The sequence below is a fragment of the Phycodurus eques genome, chromosome 13 (assembly GCF_024500275.1).
Source record: "Phycodurus eques isolate BA_2022a chromosome 13, UOR_Pequ_1.1, whole genome shotgun sequence".
NCBI lineage: Eukaryota > Metazoa > Chordata > Actinopteri > Syngnathiformes > Syngnathidae > Phycodurus > Phycodurus eques.
Window position 1 is genome coordinate 11,154,332 of NC_084537.1, and position 15,152 is coordinate 11,169,483.

General features: G+C 42.8%; 2 protein-coding genes across 3 annotated transcripts in view; one reads left to right on the forward strand and one right to left on the reverse strand.

The window, feature by feature from the left end:
• LOC133411442 (uncharacterized) overlaps nucleotides 1-727 on the forward strand; it is a 25,782-nt gene extending 25,055 nt beyond the window's left edge. Inside the window, exon 13 of one of the 2 annotated variants that reach the window (XM_061693838.1) lies at nucleotides 352-727. In XM_061693838.1, coding sequence (XP_061549822.1) covers nucleotides 352-372 — 21 coding nt within the window. In that variant the 3' untranslated portion in view covers nucleotides 373-727. The remainder of the gene's footprint in view (nucleotides 1-351) is intronic. The other variant, XM_061693837.1, reaches the window with a different exon arrangement.
• On the reverse strand, nucleotides 588-15,052 carry znf644a (zinc finger protein 644a). Its single transcript, XM_061693836.1, has 6 exons — nucleotides 14,788-15,052; nucleotides 6,454-8,896; nucleotides 4,277-4,846; nucleotides 3,887-4,012; nucleotides 3,406-3,508; nucleotides 588-1,481 (listed from the first exon to the last, which is right to left on the reverse strand). The coding sequence occupies exons 2-6, from the start codon at nucleotides 8,891-8,893 to the stop codon at nucleotides 1,277-1,279; spliced, it is 3,444 nt and encodes a 1,147-aa protein (XP_061549820.1). The 5' UTR covers nucleotides 8,894-8,896; nucleotides 14,788-15,052; the 3' UTR covers nucleotides 588-1,276.
• Between the last annotated feature and the right edge of the window lie 100 nt (nucleotides 15,053-15,152).

Sequence of the window (15,152 nt, forward strand, 5' to 3'; positions counted from 1 at the left end):
ATAATACTTCCAAGGAAAGCCGTTTGAGCATTTATTCGATATCCAGGAGAATGTCCATATACTACGCCATGTATGCTTTTCGGCCTCACTAGTATGACAATTCAGTGCCCTAGTAGAATGAGTCTTACTATTGTTTTTTTTTGTTTAATTCCCCCCCCACTATTATTGCCACTTTTGGTCTACTAGTAGCGTACTAGTACATGGACCTTAAGCTGGATATCAAGGATATTGAATAAATGCTCAAACGGCTTCCGGCATGTATTTGCTATCCAATATTCTGAAACTCAAGGTTTAATTTTGTTGAGCACTGCTTTTTCTTACCAACCTAATTGATCCTTTTTCCCCCATCAGGGTTTCAGCCACTTTGAATGAAAACGGCCCTCGAAAGATGATCAACACATGGTGCTATTTGCCACAAGTAAACAACAAACTTCCACCATCATAACCACATACAAGTCAAGACTTAAATTACAAACTCTGAGCCTTTCAGGTAAATAAACAAATTTGTTTTTGTTTCATTTTTGTTCATCCGCCTGAGCCGACCTTCATGGGAGGAAAAAAAAAACATGAATGAGGCAAAGTCAAGTTGTGCGTTTTTTTTAATTTTATTTAGAACACAAATGTTTTCAGCCTTGTATTTGTGATATAATACATTTCAAAATAAAATTATTTAAAAACTGTATATTTCATCATTAAATATTGTAGATGGGTGAAGCGCGGGTGAACAGCACTGGATGTTAAGTTTTTTTTTTTTTTGAACAAATAAAATTTATTTTGAAACAAAATTACTGAAATACTTTAAAAAAAATAATAATAATAATAATTTCAAACAAATGTGCATTTTGTCACCTTTTTTTGTTTTTTTTTTTAAAAAAGAATTTTAACATACGAATCACTTGAAATACTCAAATTCCGTGCCATACAAAGTGCCAATGGGTTTATAACGATGGAGTAGAAAACTTGCTTTTAGTATGCTATATGAATTGATACAGTAGAGGTGCTCCCAAATTGTGAAAAAGGTTGAGGTAAAAGTTGTCTTCAAAAGACACGTACTGCATGAAACAAAACAGTCCCATTTGGAAGTGTATTCCAAAATGGTGGATGATGTAAAAACAGAAAAGGGGCAATATCCTGAATAATGAAGGTTCTTAACAAAGAGCAATAGTGTACTTTTGGCCAGTACTTGTTTGACTAAAAAAGTGAAAAATGTACATACACCTTACAGTCTAGTGAAAATCTAACACCCCCGCCACCCCAAAAAAGGTGCCCACCGTCTTCAGGAGGCAGCGAGTGCGTTGGTCGGCTGCAAGCTCTCCGGGTCCGTCTTGACACAAGAAGCCAAGCCAGTGGTCTGTAGTGAAGTGACCTCCACCATGCCCAGCCCAGTGTGAGGGACACCAGTGTTCATTATGTGCCTCTGTAAATGCTTGATCCAGTCCTCCTGGACAGACAGGGGACCCTGGAAGACCAGGTCGCAGAACCTGGAACCACAAAAGCAACAGTAGCCGCATGCAGTACAGCTCCGTTAAGCGTCCTGTAATATTTTTGCAGTTTTTAGTACAAGTGCTTTTTCCCTAAATTTACTTTAAATGTATTTCATTATGAAAATTGTTAATTGTAATTGTTAATAACAAAAAAAAAACAATTTGTGGGAACAGACGGTAAGAGTACGCCCTGCAACTGGATGGTCGCCGGTTCATATCCCCGAGGGTGTCGTTGTTTTGTTTCTGGGTAAGACACTTAACACTGCCTACGAATGAATGTGGTTTGATGTTTGGTCGTGGTTGGAGGGGCCGTGGCAGTCACGCTTTTGTCAGACTGCCCCAGGCAGCTGAGGCCAAACATGTAGCTTACCACCACCGGGGTGTGACGGAATAATGTGTGAATTTGTAGAGTCTTTGAGTGCCTAGAAAAGCGCTATTTAAGTGTAATTAATGCACACAAGTAGCGCGTAGGTGTCCATGCGCACTAAAAATGATAAAAGCGCATTGTATTCAAGTGTATCAGCGCGTTTGCGTTCTAAACATTTTGCTTTTGGGCGGGAGGGCGGGTGTGGTAGACTGGGCTCGAGTGTTATTGTCATTCGCAATGAACTAATTCAAACGAAAAAACCTTTGACAGAGGTGGGGGACTCGAGTTAGACTGGAGTTGCCAATTTTAGGACTTCGGACTTGCTTGGCTATTAAGGACTCGACGTGCTGTCGTAAACCTGGCAACCCTGCCACCAGCCCGCTAGGAGACGAGGGCTGAGCCACCTAATTGAGCCAATATAATGGAGGGAACGCTAAAGGTTATTACATTTGGATTCATAGATGAGTTTTTTTTTAGAACAACATGCAAGATTTGCAACTCAAAGATAAAAGACAACGTCGACGAGGTCTACGTTCATCGGTCAGATGCAGCTAGTTATGTTAGATTAACAGTTAAGGTCACTGATACCTGGTCAACCATTAACTAAACTTGAAGTCAGTCATGCATTTAATTGAGAAGACAATAAAGTGATAGTCAATACATTTTAAATTGTTTTGCATTTAATAATTGGATGATTGCTTAAAATAAAATGAATAGAATTCAATTAATAATTTTATTACATTTGACAATATTAAAATCGGTATTGGATAAGAAATCATGATTAATATGGCTTTATTAAAATCAACAATTTTACATGGAAATTAAAATTAGAGTAATTTGTATAGTTTTACATAATTGGCTATTTTAATTCATCTTCCATACCGCTTATCCTCACTAGGGTTGCGGGTGTGCTGGCGCCTATCCTAGCTAACTCTGGGCAAGAGGCGGGGTACACCCTGAACTGGTCGCCAGCCAATTGCAGGGCACATATAAACAAACAACATTTCGTGGGGAGAGCATGCAAATTCCACACAGGCGAGGCCAGATTTGAACCAGAGTCCTCAGAACTGTGAGGCAGACGTGCTAAACAGTCGCCCACCGTGCCGCTACTCTTAATTTTTTTCACAAAATTAAAAAATATATATTTATGGAATAGTGTGCATTATTTTGCTAAACAATTGTAAATAATGAAATACAAACATTGCATGAATTATTTTATTATTTTTCTTTTTCTACATAAAATACAAGAATAGAGAGAAAATGCATGGATTTATTGTAACAACTATTTTACATAAACTTAGTTTAATATTTTTTGAATAAATATTTTATAATTAAAATGTATTTTTACATAAAATAAAAAAATGTGAGTAAAAAAACTATTTTACATATGAATGTTTTGTTATAAGATTGGCTTGATTATTTATTAATCATTAAACTGAATTTATATTACTAAAATAAACTATTTTACATCCACATTTCCCCCCCCCCCCCCCCAGAATTTAAATTAATCTACGAATGACTTGGGACAAAGGGGCAATGATAAAGACGTTTTACCTGCATGTAAGTCTGTACATTTCCTCTGGAGTTTGTGTTAACGGAGTCACCTTCTTCTTTGAGCTGGGCCTTAAACGCTGCCTCCTCGCTTTACAATCAACCTCTGAAAGAAACCATTTACCTTTTAAATTAAAAATGACTGAGTATGGAGGCTGACATTTGAAATTTTTGGACTGATTCCAAACTGCCTTTCAATGAAATCCAGAATTTTCTGGAAAAATGATGCCTTGAAATTTCCACAAAAACTTGAATCTCAAGCAATCATTCTGCGTGATGTCACTTGATGTGAGACTTCATCCAAGGGTGAGTAATTCTAATTTTGTAAAATTTACTCTTGACTAAATGTAAATCAGCCAACGCATTATGAAAATACGCCCACCCACTTCTTTAAATACAATCCCCCTATGCAGGGGATCAAATAATTATTTTCCTCACTTTGTAACTATTAAGTACTTTTTGTAACTTAAAATGGGGCACTTACCGGTACCCTCGAGCAAGGCCATTCTTTTCCGTTTTGCACATGCTCGCAGATGGTTAGAAAGGCTAACGCCACTGTGAAAAGTTGCGCCGCAGTGGACACACACCTTCCGGTTGAATTCACCTTTCTCTGTAAATGGCACATACACGTATCACCTCAATATCAATTCACCTTGAGCAGAATACTCAACTCCTCAACTTTAATAGTTAAAAATAGTGATGATGAGTGATGATAATAGCAGGGATGGGAAGTAACATGAAAGTACACTTTAAGTAGATTTTGCAAGCATCCATCCATTTTCCACACTAAAAACCTTGACAAATGAAGTGCAAAGGTGTGGGTACGGGATGTATGCTTCAAAATAATGGTGAGTTCCTTTTTGATGTTTCTTACCTGATATTGGGATTGGCAGTGAAGACACGACTCTTGTTCCTGAACTTTGTTCACCGTTGGAGGAAACTGCTACCGAATACCTCGATATATTCAACATTCCCTTGGGTTTGGTTTCATCCTGGCACTTTCTCTTCTTCAGAATTCCTATTAATGCGGTCGTGTCTGTGAGCGAATCTTGCTCCTCTACCTTAGTCTGTATTTGCCTTCTGCCAGAGTCTGTTTCCAATATTGAAAATGCAGGTATGAGTGGTTTGACATCAGCGCACACCCTTGAGTCAGTGTTATCTTGGGGGATTCCATAGGAGGATGGCGTGAAATTATTAGCACCATAATGAAAATTATTTCGTCTCTTTCCTAGAATATGAACAGCCCTCAAATACTCCTTCTTGTTGCGCATCAACTCCTTGAGTACAATTATTGGGGATTTGTTCTTTGATAAATGGGCTCGACCAATCTTTTTGAGGTGGCCACGTACATGGTTGGACTGTCCTTTCCTATTATCAAACACGTCCCCACATAATGGACAGGAGTGGGTGTCGGTCTCCTCAGAATCGGGCTGCAACTGCAACACTGCAACAAGATAACAAAAGACAACCATTAAGGACCCTGTAAAGTGAATTCAGAGTTTTGCTTCTAAATACATTACACACGTTTGTATATAATAATGAAAACCTGCAAAGACTGTGAACAATGTACTACTGAATGTTTTTTTGGGCATGGCTAAAACGAGGCGCAGTGACGCCCTTGGGCCCCAGCAGCTTGGACCCCTCAGTATGTAAGAACGTGAGCACCTTTGTTCGCGTCAATGGTTATCCGGCTCAATTGCAACTTGTGGTTAGCTAGCTACCTTTTCCTGCACCCCAAAAAAACATCTTCCCTTCGGAGAGTATGCTGCCGTTGCCACTTTAGAACGCCTCGTTGCCGGCCAGGAGTGTGCACGTCACGCAGAGAAAGATGGAAGAGCAAGAAGGGGCGATTTTTTTTAATTTTTTTTATTAAGTCCTACTTGACCAAGGCTTTGGGCATAACCGTTGTAGAGCGCCTCATTGTCACCTAGCTGTCAGTGCATGCACGACCTGCAGAGTAAAGGCTTCTTTATACTCGCACGGGCAGCGACCGCGCTGACGTCACTGCGGCTATCCCACACGCAGTTTGCCTTTATACTCGAGCGCAACCCACGCGCACAGTTTTGAAAATGTACTGCAGTTCTCCTCCAAGTCGGGGGTGTCGCTATGGCTGGTATTGGCTAGGACACCACAGGGTGGAGTTTCCTCTGCATTTTTTGGCCATTTCTGGTAGCCGTTTTTACTTTCCGGAACAAGGAACAAAGCAACAACAATGGCGACCGTGGAACAGAGTCTGCTAGAACAAATGGACCTAGATGACCATATGATCCGTTTAATTGTGCTGCAAAATCGATCAAGAAGGCGGTGGCGTAGGTGGTATGTGGAACCAAGGGGAACGCTGAGTCCCTCATTATAGGGTGCGACTAAAACGGACCAATCACGAGATATGATCTACACGGCATTCTACACGCATCAACAATTTTTGCCGTGTGCGCATCAAGTGACGCACAGGGGTCGCGCGGCCCAATGCGTCGGTCATGAGATGCAATGCGGGCGTTGTCGGCTGCGCGAGAGTATAAAGAGGCCTTAAGATGGAAGGGCGGGGCAGAGAGAATACGTTTAAAAGTCAGACTTGACAGCCAGTGTGTGGACCAGGGCTTTAACCTGGCGTGCCTACTAGAGCGCCTTGGGTAGAAACGCCCCACAACAACCCGGTGGGATATATTCCAGCCACTGGAGCCTGTAGGCGGATATATTTTCATGGCTCAAGCATGTAGTTATGTGTAGGCATAAGACAGATGTTAGCCAAAGTAGCATTCGTTTTTCCAGATCATAGAACTAATATTTGATTGACAGTTGACAGTTTAGTAGGGTGTGGTTTCAGTGCATTAAGTGCACATGCCCACAGCGTTTCAGAGTGCAGACAACAGATTGATATTTCACCATTTTGAAGCCTCATTTCATATTGTTGTCCATTTTTATTTATCATTGAAATTTAGCAGGGTTGTTAACAACACTTATCTGTGGGTGTCAAATTTACAAGACATTTACTTCAGGGACTTTACAGAATCCAGTTATTTAATCAAACCCCAAAAATAAATCAGCAGATACCTTTTTTCAGCTTTCGGAATGATGCTATCTTCCGTCGAACTTTCGGCCTGTCTTCACAAGCCACTTGCTCGGGAGTCAGAACATGGCGTGCCGTGTAGGTCAGTCCAACCCTGTGAAGATGTCCTCTCACGTGATTGGACAAACTCACTCCCGATTGGAAGATTGCTGGGCAGTATGGACAGTTCTTGCAGTCCAAGTCCAACTTTGGCATGTCGTCCGCATAGGATTCGGTCAACGGCATCGGGGGGGACTCAAAGGCTTCTTGGAACACTTCCGTTTCAATGCATTCTTCTTTGATTGTGGGGTCTTTGTCGTCCTGATCTTCAGTCTTCACTTTCTCAAAGAGTCTCTTCGATGCCTGCAGAGCACCACGTATGGACATTCTTCTGCTATAAGTATAAATTATATTATGATTCTCTTGATTGACACCATTCTCAAGATTGTCTGCATCTTTAAAATGGAAAATGTCTTTTTTGTTGCAGTCTTCTAGATCTCCTTGGTTTAGTCTCTTAGGGCTTGGCAAAGGATTTGGCGAGACGAAGCATGACTCTTGGTCAGACATGTTGCGGTATGGTGTTGACATCTTTCTTTTTGATGGGGACTTCTTGATGGGCGATTGATCTGGGATGCAGTTGGGCAAACCGCCTCTGTTAGGAACTCTTTTAGCACCATGTGATGATCCTGTGAGGCCATTTGTAGATAAAGTTGTATCTTCCTTATCTGGTGTTGCTGCTCCTTGATCAGAATTATTTCCACTAGTTGAATCATGAGCAGATTTCATCTGTTCTGCAGTATTCTTTCCATGTTTTTGTCGTGATAGCAGAACATTAATGGATTTGTCCAGTTTGGATTCAGTGAGTTGGGACTTTAAACCTCTCTTCATCTTGTTATTTTTGAATAAATCTAAAATGTCGTTTGACTCAGTGGCAGAATCTCTTTTTAAAGAGACTTGATTCTTGATCATGATTTTTGACGTTAACTCTGCATCTTCTACGGGTGTGCGAGGAGGAATGTGAAGCTCTTCGGATGGTTGTGCGTCTATCTCACCAAACTGCTCGACTTGGTATTCCTCCAACTCTAGTTGGTGGCGTCGCCAAAGGTGATTTTTAAAAATAGTTTTGCTAAAAGCTTTGTAAGTACAAATGTTACAGGAGAAGATATCAGACTGATTGGCCCTGATTTGTTTTCTAACTGCATAATCAGTGTGCTGTATGATGTGTCGCCGAAGATCAGCCCAACTCAGAGTCCTGAAGTTACATTTGTCACATTTAAAGATTCTCTTGTCCTTCGCGTGGGTTTTTGCATGTTGCACAAACGTTTTGGGGCAGTTGGTTCCGAATGGGCACTGAGGGCAGAAAAGCTTTGCATCGTTATCTTCATTATCATCAGTCCATCCTTTGAGTTTGTCAGGTAGTGTTGATCTTTTTTCATGGTGTATATTAACATGCTCAATGAGTACACTACTTTGTCTGAAAGACTCTCCGCATTCTCTACAAATAAAGGTTTTTGGCAAATTATTTGGCGGGTCTTCGTGACTTTTCATATGGCGTTGCAAATGATGGCCCTTCTTGAAAATGAGCTTGCATTTTGAGCACGGGTAACAAGAAGCTCTCTCTTCAGAATGGGAATTTATCATGAGCCTCCCCTTAAATGGTGAAAGACCACGGCTTGGGTTGTCCTCGTGTGAATGTCTTCCAGGTGCACTGCGAAGAACTTGCTTGATCGCCTTCATGGTTCCATTGGGATAATTTGGAACATTCTCCGTCTGTGATGTCTGAAACTTGAAGATAGTCCTTGACTGTCTGACGTTGAGAGAAATGGAGTCCACATGGTCTTCTTTATCAGAAAAATCCTGAGATGACTTGTGAGTCAAATCAGGGCATAGGTCCTCTGTGGGATCCACCATCATAACCATGTCCATTTTCCGTTTTCTTCTGCTCTGGCTGTTGAGAGACTGCAATTCCTTTTTAGGCTCTTCACCAGAGGAATCACTGTGATTTTCCCACAGAAAGTGCATAAACTCTCTACGGGGGTCCCACTGGAGGTCACTGGTACTGCTTAAGCCATCTGATGAGTTTTCTGGTGATTCTACATCAAAACCCCAAATTCCAGCTGTATCTATGTCTTGCACAGTTTTTAACTGCGTTATGCTTCTTTCCTCATCTTTCTCTATCGTTATGGTGTTGACGTCATCCGCCTGTGTTGCCTCGTGTAAAGAGAGTCTATTTCCCAAGCCAACTGGGGACAACATATCAGTGTTTGACAGAACATCTAGGACACTGGATTGCTGTTGGGAAGGTTTGTAAAAAGAGTCATTGGAAGGGATTGATTTTTCTGCCATTTTCACTGGTTCTTGCAGAAGGATGAGGGCACTGATGTCAGGATCTGCATCTTTGTCATCTCCATCAACACCAGTCAGACATGACATTTCAGCTGCCATGACCTAGAGAGAAAAAAAAAAAAGTCAAATCTAGGTCTGCACAATGAATCTAATTTTAATTGATCATATTTTGGCTGCCACGATTAAATGAGTCTGATTGTTGGCGTTTTGTTTTTGTTTTTTATTTTTAATATCAAATGCAGGCACTGCTGCATATGAAAAGTGCTTCATTTGCAGCAGTGCCTGCAACCTTGTCAGCCAGTTCACTAAGAGACGAACGAATGGTTAAGGCATCCTTAAGGCCTGGCACCGCGCTCCATGGCCAATTATAAAATGAAAGCTTATAATGGCATTGATATCCAATGTAGTAATGTATGAAGATTTCATTTTGAAGTTGGCAGAGAGGCAGCGTGTCACGGTAAGACACTATTAGCAATCGTAAAGGCTGCCTTGAGTTTAACTTTTCGGCTGGCCTAACTGACGTAAAAAAAAAAATGCCAGAAGTAAATAGAGAGGAAAATCACAACTGTCGAGTTCTTTGCAGTTTGTGTCCATGCATGACTGACCAATCAAGCAGAGCAACGGAGACATACCCTCCCTTGACAATTCACTATATTGACAAAGATTTTCAAATGAAAAGTCGGTGTTTACGGGGTCCAATCTCAATCCATTCGTGACAGAATACTCTGGCCAACCATGGACCCAGCAACCCCGGAGGCGTTAAAACATGCACTCACCCTCCAAGGCGCCCACATAGGGCGACAGGACAAGGCAATTCAAGAAATCGTGGAATCCTTACACTCCCTCACGCAACAAGTCTCCGTCCTTTCTTCAAAAATGCAATCCGACCACTCCTCACTAAGTACTCCCTCTGAGCCACCCTGCCTCCCGTACAAAGAACCTCATGTCCCTCCACCCGAGCCATACTCCGGGGACCTAGGTGCATGTAGCCAGTTTCTCCTTAATTGCTCCCTAGTTTTTAACCTTCAACCGTACATTTATCCCACCGAACAATCCAAGGTCGCGTTTGTCACTAACCTCCTCCGAGGCAAAGCAGCTAAATGGTCCACATCCCGGTACTCCAGTCATTTGATACTTTTCCCGCCAAACTAAAAAAGGTCTTTGATCAACCCCGTTCAGGGCAGCGAAGCCACCCACCGCCTCCTTACGCTCACTCAGGGCGCCAGTTCCGTAGCTGCATATTCCATCGGATTTAGGATACTTGCAGTTGAATGCGGGTGGGATGACGCTGCGCTAAGGGGGATTTTCCTGAACGGTCTTTCTGAACAATTTATGGACGAGCTCGCTGCCCATGACAAGCGCTCCCCTCTAGAGAATCTGATCGCACTCGCACAGACTACGAGAGAGAGCACGATAGAGGGGGGTTCGAGAGCGTAAGATCACTTCCACAGTGAGCACCGCGCCTTCTGCACCTCTTATTGCCCGAATAGATTCCGGTGCAGACGATAATTTTATTCACGAAGGAATAGCACATCAGCCCAAACTCCCTCTCCAACCACTTCCGTCTCCCAAAAAAGTCACAGCCCTGGATGGCCGAGTCATATCCCCTGTCACCCTCCAAACATTGCCATTCACCTTGCTTATTTCCGGAGGTCACCGTGAGAACATTTATCTTTTTGTTATCACGTCCCCTGAACCCCATTAGTCCTTGGAATTCCATGGCTCAAGAAACATAACCCCGCCATAGACTGGACGCGTTTATCTATTACTGGATGGAGCCCTCACTGCCATTCACACTGCCTGCTCTCTGCTATACTGCCCTCCTGTAAACCACCACCACCTACCACACCAGTTGACCTCTCCGAGTCCCCGAAGAATATCATGATCTCTCTCCGGTGTTCAGTAAAGACCTGGAAATTTCTCTGGACTCATTCGCCCTTCCTCCTCTCCGGTAGGGGCCGTTTTTTCTTCGTTGAAAAAAAAGACACCACTCTCCGCCCATGCATAGACTACCGTGGACTCAATGACATCACCATAAAAAAACAAATCACCACTCATCGACCCGTCATTTGAACCCCTCTGCAATGCCCAGATAGTCACCAAATTGGACCTACAAAATGCCTACCACCTCATCCGTATCCGAGAGGGGCATGAATGGAAGACCGCTTTCAATACCCCACTCTATGCCAAGAACTTGAGCGCCTCCTCGAAAACCGTCTGTATGTCAAACCCGAAAAATGCGAATTCCACCTTTCCTCCATACATTTTCTTGGCTACATCATTGCCAAAGGACAATTTTAACCCAACCCTGTCAAAATACAGGCAATCATTGACTGGCCCATACCCACCACCCGGAAAGAACTACTCGAATTTGCCAACTTCTACTGCCGCTTCATCTGCGATTACAGCAAGGTCGCAATTCCCCTCACCAGCCTTACATCCACCAGCTCCCCCTTTCAGTAGACTCCGTCAGCATCCCAGGCTTTCAGCCAACTCAAAACCCTCTTTACCAGTGCTCCCATCCTGCGCCACCCCGACCCCTCCCTCCAATTTGTGGCGGAGGTTGACGCCTCGGACACTGGGGCATGGGGCGTCCTCTCGCAGCGGGACCCCACGTCCCAGAAACTCCATCCCTGTGCCTTTTTCTCCCATCGCCTGTCCCCTGCTGAGAGGAATTACGATGTTGGCAACCGAGAGCTGCTGGCCATAATTTGGGCAAGAGAGGAATGGAGGCACTGGGTGGAGAGAACTGAAGTACCGTTTATCATCTGGACTGATCACAAGAACCTTGCTTACCTCCGTTCCGCCAAACCCTTTAACCCCTGACAAGCTCGCTGGGCCCTCTTCCTGAGCCGATTTAATTTCAGCCTCTCTTTCCGACCTGGATCCCGCAACAGCAAACCTGATGCCCTATCCCCCATACACTCGCTCCCCTCCAGCCTTGCAGAACAAAAAGGTCCCGGCTGATAACGTCACTTCTATTCATGAAATTTCTGACTGAACGTGAAGCTTCCTCCTAGAAGTGAAGTAACTTCCAGTACACGCATTCAAAACAATCGGGCTGTTTTTGGACCAATTTTTTCCCCTTCCCAACATAGGACGCCAAATCCCATATCATATTATGTTTTATAAAATTATCAGATTCTCCTTAGGTCTGAGATGTGTTAAGAGTTTTTCTTAATGCATTGCCAAGGTATGGGATCTGGACTCGGTATCGGCAGATACTCAAAAATCAAGTGACTCGGGTCCCGAAAAATTATGATTGGGACATGGCGACCGGGGTTCAAATCCCGGCCTCGCCTGTGTGGAGTTTGCATGTTCTCCCTGTGCCTGTGTGGGTTTTCTCTGGGCACTCCGGTTTCCTCCCACATCCCAAAAACATGCATGGTAGGTTGATTGAAGACTCTAAATTGCCCATAGGTGTGAATGTGTGCGTGAATGGTTATTTGTTTCTATGTACCCTGCGATTGGCTGGTGACCAGCTGAGGGTGTACCACGCCCTCTCGCCCGAAGAAAGCTGGGATAGGCTCCAGCACGCCCGTGCCCCTTGTGAGGATAAAGCGGAACAGAAAATGGATGGATGCGAGCACTGCTGCAAGTGAAGCACTTTTCATTTGCAGCAATCAGCAACTTTGTCAGCCAGCCCCCCGTGGTGGCAAACGTACGGTGAAGGCTTCATTAAGCGCCGGCACAGCGCTCCTGGACCAACTTCAAAATAAAAGCCTAAAATGTCACTGATGTCCAATGTAGTAATATATAAAGCTTTTATTTTGCAGTTGGCTCTCGGCACGTTGGCGGAGAGGCGGCGTGTCACGGTAAGACACTGTGACCAATCGTTGTAGCGGCTTCCTTGACTTAAAATTTTCAGCTGGACTAACCACAATGAAAAAACGGCAGGAGTAAATAGAGAGGGAAATCACAACTGTCGAATTCGTTGAAGTTTGTGACCGTGCACGACTGACCGACTGTCAAGCAGAACAATGGAGACATACCCACCCATCCATTCATCCATCAATCCATTTTCCGTACCGCTTATCCTCACTAGTACCCGTCCTTGACAATTCATTATATATCTCAAATGAAAAGTTGTTGCTTACAGCCTAATGTTATTGCATTTTATGCATTAACTGTATTTGCTTGCATTAAGTTGCAATTTGTGATTGCACTTTGTAATAGCATGTTTATTCAGTTAGCCCTTGGTAAAGTTGAAGTTTTTGGGTATATTTATTTATCTATCATTGATTCTTTAAAGATTAATTTTACACTGAAAACTGTTACATATTGTTTGTGGAAAACTAGTGCAATAAATATTGAGATTTTTCCCTAACATGAGGACTAATTATAATTTATAATCATGATTACAATATTGATCAAATTGAATCATGATTATTATGTTGGCCATCATTGTGCAGCCCTACCCCAAACTAAGATTCATTTCAAACTCATCTTACAACCGTACCGTTAAAAACTTGCAAACTCTCTGTAACCACTAACAACTCTGGCTCCTTAATATACAGAGACCATACAAAGTCCAGACTTGAATCCAATCGAAATGCAGAGGCATGACCTTAAAGGTCGTTCATGCTTGACAACCCTCAGTTTTTGCTGAATTCAAACAATTCTGGAAGGAAGAGTGGGCCAACATTATCTCCACAGAGATGTGAAAGACTCATTGCCAGTTATAGAAAATGGTTGATTTCAGTTGTTGCTGCTGAGGATGGCCCAACCAGTTATTAGGTTTAGGGGTCCATTACCTTTTCACACAGAGACAGGCAACGTTGAATTGTTTGTTTTTCCTTACTACTACTTTACTATTAGCTCTGGTTTTGGCACCATCTTGTGGCATCTTAGGGCATTAAAGAAAGATCACAAAAATACAGAGATCCGCGAATAGGTGAATATGTAAATCGAGAACTGCGAAGAGGCGGCTGTTTACTGTATCACCAACTAACAATGGGGGTGGCATCTCATTAAACGTAAAATACCAAAAACCTTGTTTCAGAAGTGTGCATGTTATTGGCACCCCGACTACAGTCTAAAGGCAGTGATTCCCATCCGCTGTGTGCGGGAAAGTATCCAGTTTTATTTATTTAGTCAAACAATTATTTATTTTCTACCAATAATGTATTTCACTCGCCTATCCATGTCAGCGACATATTGTGACAGGCAGAACAATTAAATGCTCTTCCAATAGATGGCAGTAGGTACACAATTCATCTGTGTATGTGCTTTTGTGACATTTTAGTTGGGTGGTGTGCCGTGAGATTTTTTTTAATGTAAAACATTTGCCTTGGCTCAATGAAGGTTGGGAAACACATGTAAATTAACGTTTCATTGTTTTGTTTACAACCTTTTTGTGTACTTTTATTGTTTCTGGCCCGAAATGCAGAATTGGAATCAGGTCACTGAAGCATTACTGGTCCATCATCGGCTGTTACAATGTTTTACAAGACGAATACAGCATAAATGACCATGGCTTGACGATTAAATTGGAACCATTTTCTAAAGAACACAAGGTCGAAACCAGAGAGGTATTGGAACTGAAGGGCAATAAATGTGTCATAACAATTGGATGAGCCACAACAAAATACGAGCACAACTTCCACACAAAATCGCGAATGGACAGGTCACATGAATGTTTTTCACTAAACGCCTGTGACTATTGTGAAAAACTTAAACTTTCATGACTGTAGTTTATGGACGTACACCGGCTCACAATATAGTTTGGATACGTTTCCAGACAAAGCTTGTCTGCTACGCGCTGCTTTCATTTTGTTTCTTAGAAAATACGTCATGTTTACCATTAATATTCGCCCGTGTTGTTGGATGCTGCTTGGCTGCAGAGCATTTCCAACAAGGCTGCTTGCTTCATACCCCCCCAAAAAACCTCATTACCTAGGCTAAACTGGAGCTAATGACAAAACACTCATAGCCACATTCGACACGGATATCAAAGAAATGTTGGGAGAAGGGAACAAACAAGCACACTTTACCCCCCAACGGTGTAGATGGAGACCGGAGACAGGGAATTCCGTGCATTTGATAATTTCTGACTTTCGTCTTCCATCTACTTCACAGTCGCCATTTTCCGTGGTGGTCTGGTGTGGCACAGATCATTGTTTTTGAAAATGGGTAGCTGTATATATGCCTCCCTGCTCGGCGGTAAAGCCAACAAACTGACCATTAGCGGCGTTTAAACGAGTGAGAAATGTACATTAAAGCTCCGAATAAAAGTGAGTGGAGTTGCCTTCGCGCTGAATTTAGTCACGCAATATTACGAGTCGACGCGTGCACCCCCGCGAGATGTATTAATGGTTCGTTCGAAAGAGGAGGCATAAAAAATGAGTTAATAAGCCTC

Excerpts from the sequence above, each read along its gene's own strand:
- znf644a (XM_061693836.1), bottom strand. The coding sequence starts at position 8,893 with ATGGCAGCTGAAATGTCATGTCTGACTGGTGTTGATGGAGATGACAAA. Across the intron at positions 4,013-4,276 it reads ACTGCCAATCCCAATATCAG|AGAAAGGTGAATTCAACCGG; the intron begins GTAAGAAACATC and ends TGCCATTTACAG. Across the intron at positions 1,482-3,405 it reads ATGTACAGACTTACATGCAG|GTTCTGCGACCTGGTCTTCC; the intron begins GTAAAACGTCTT and ends TTGTGGTTCCAG.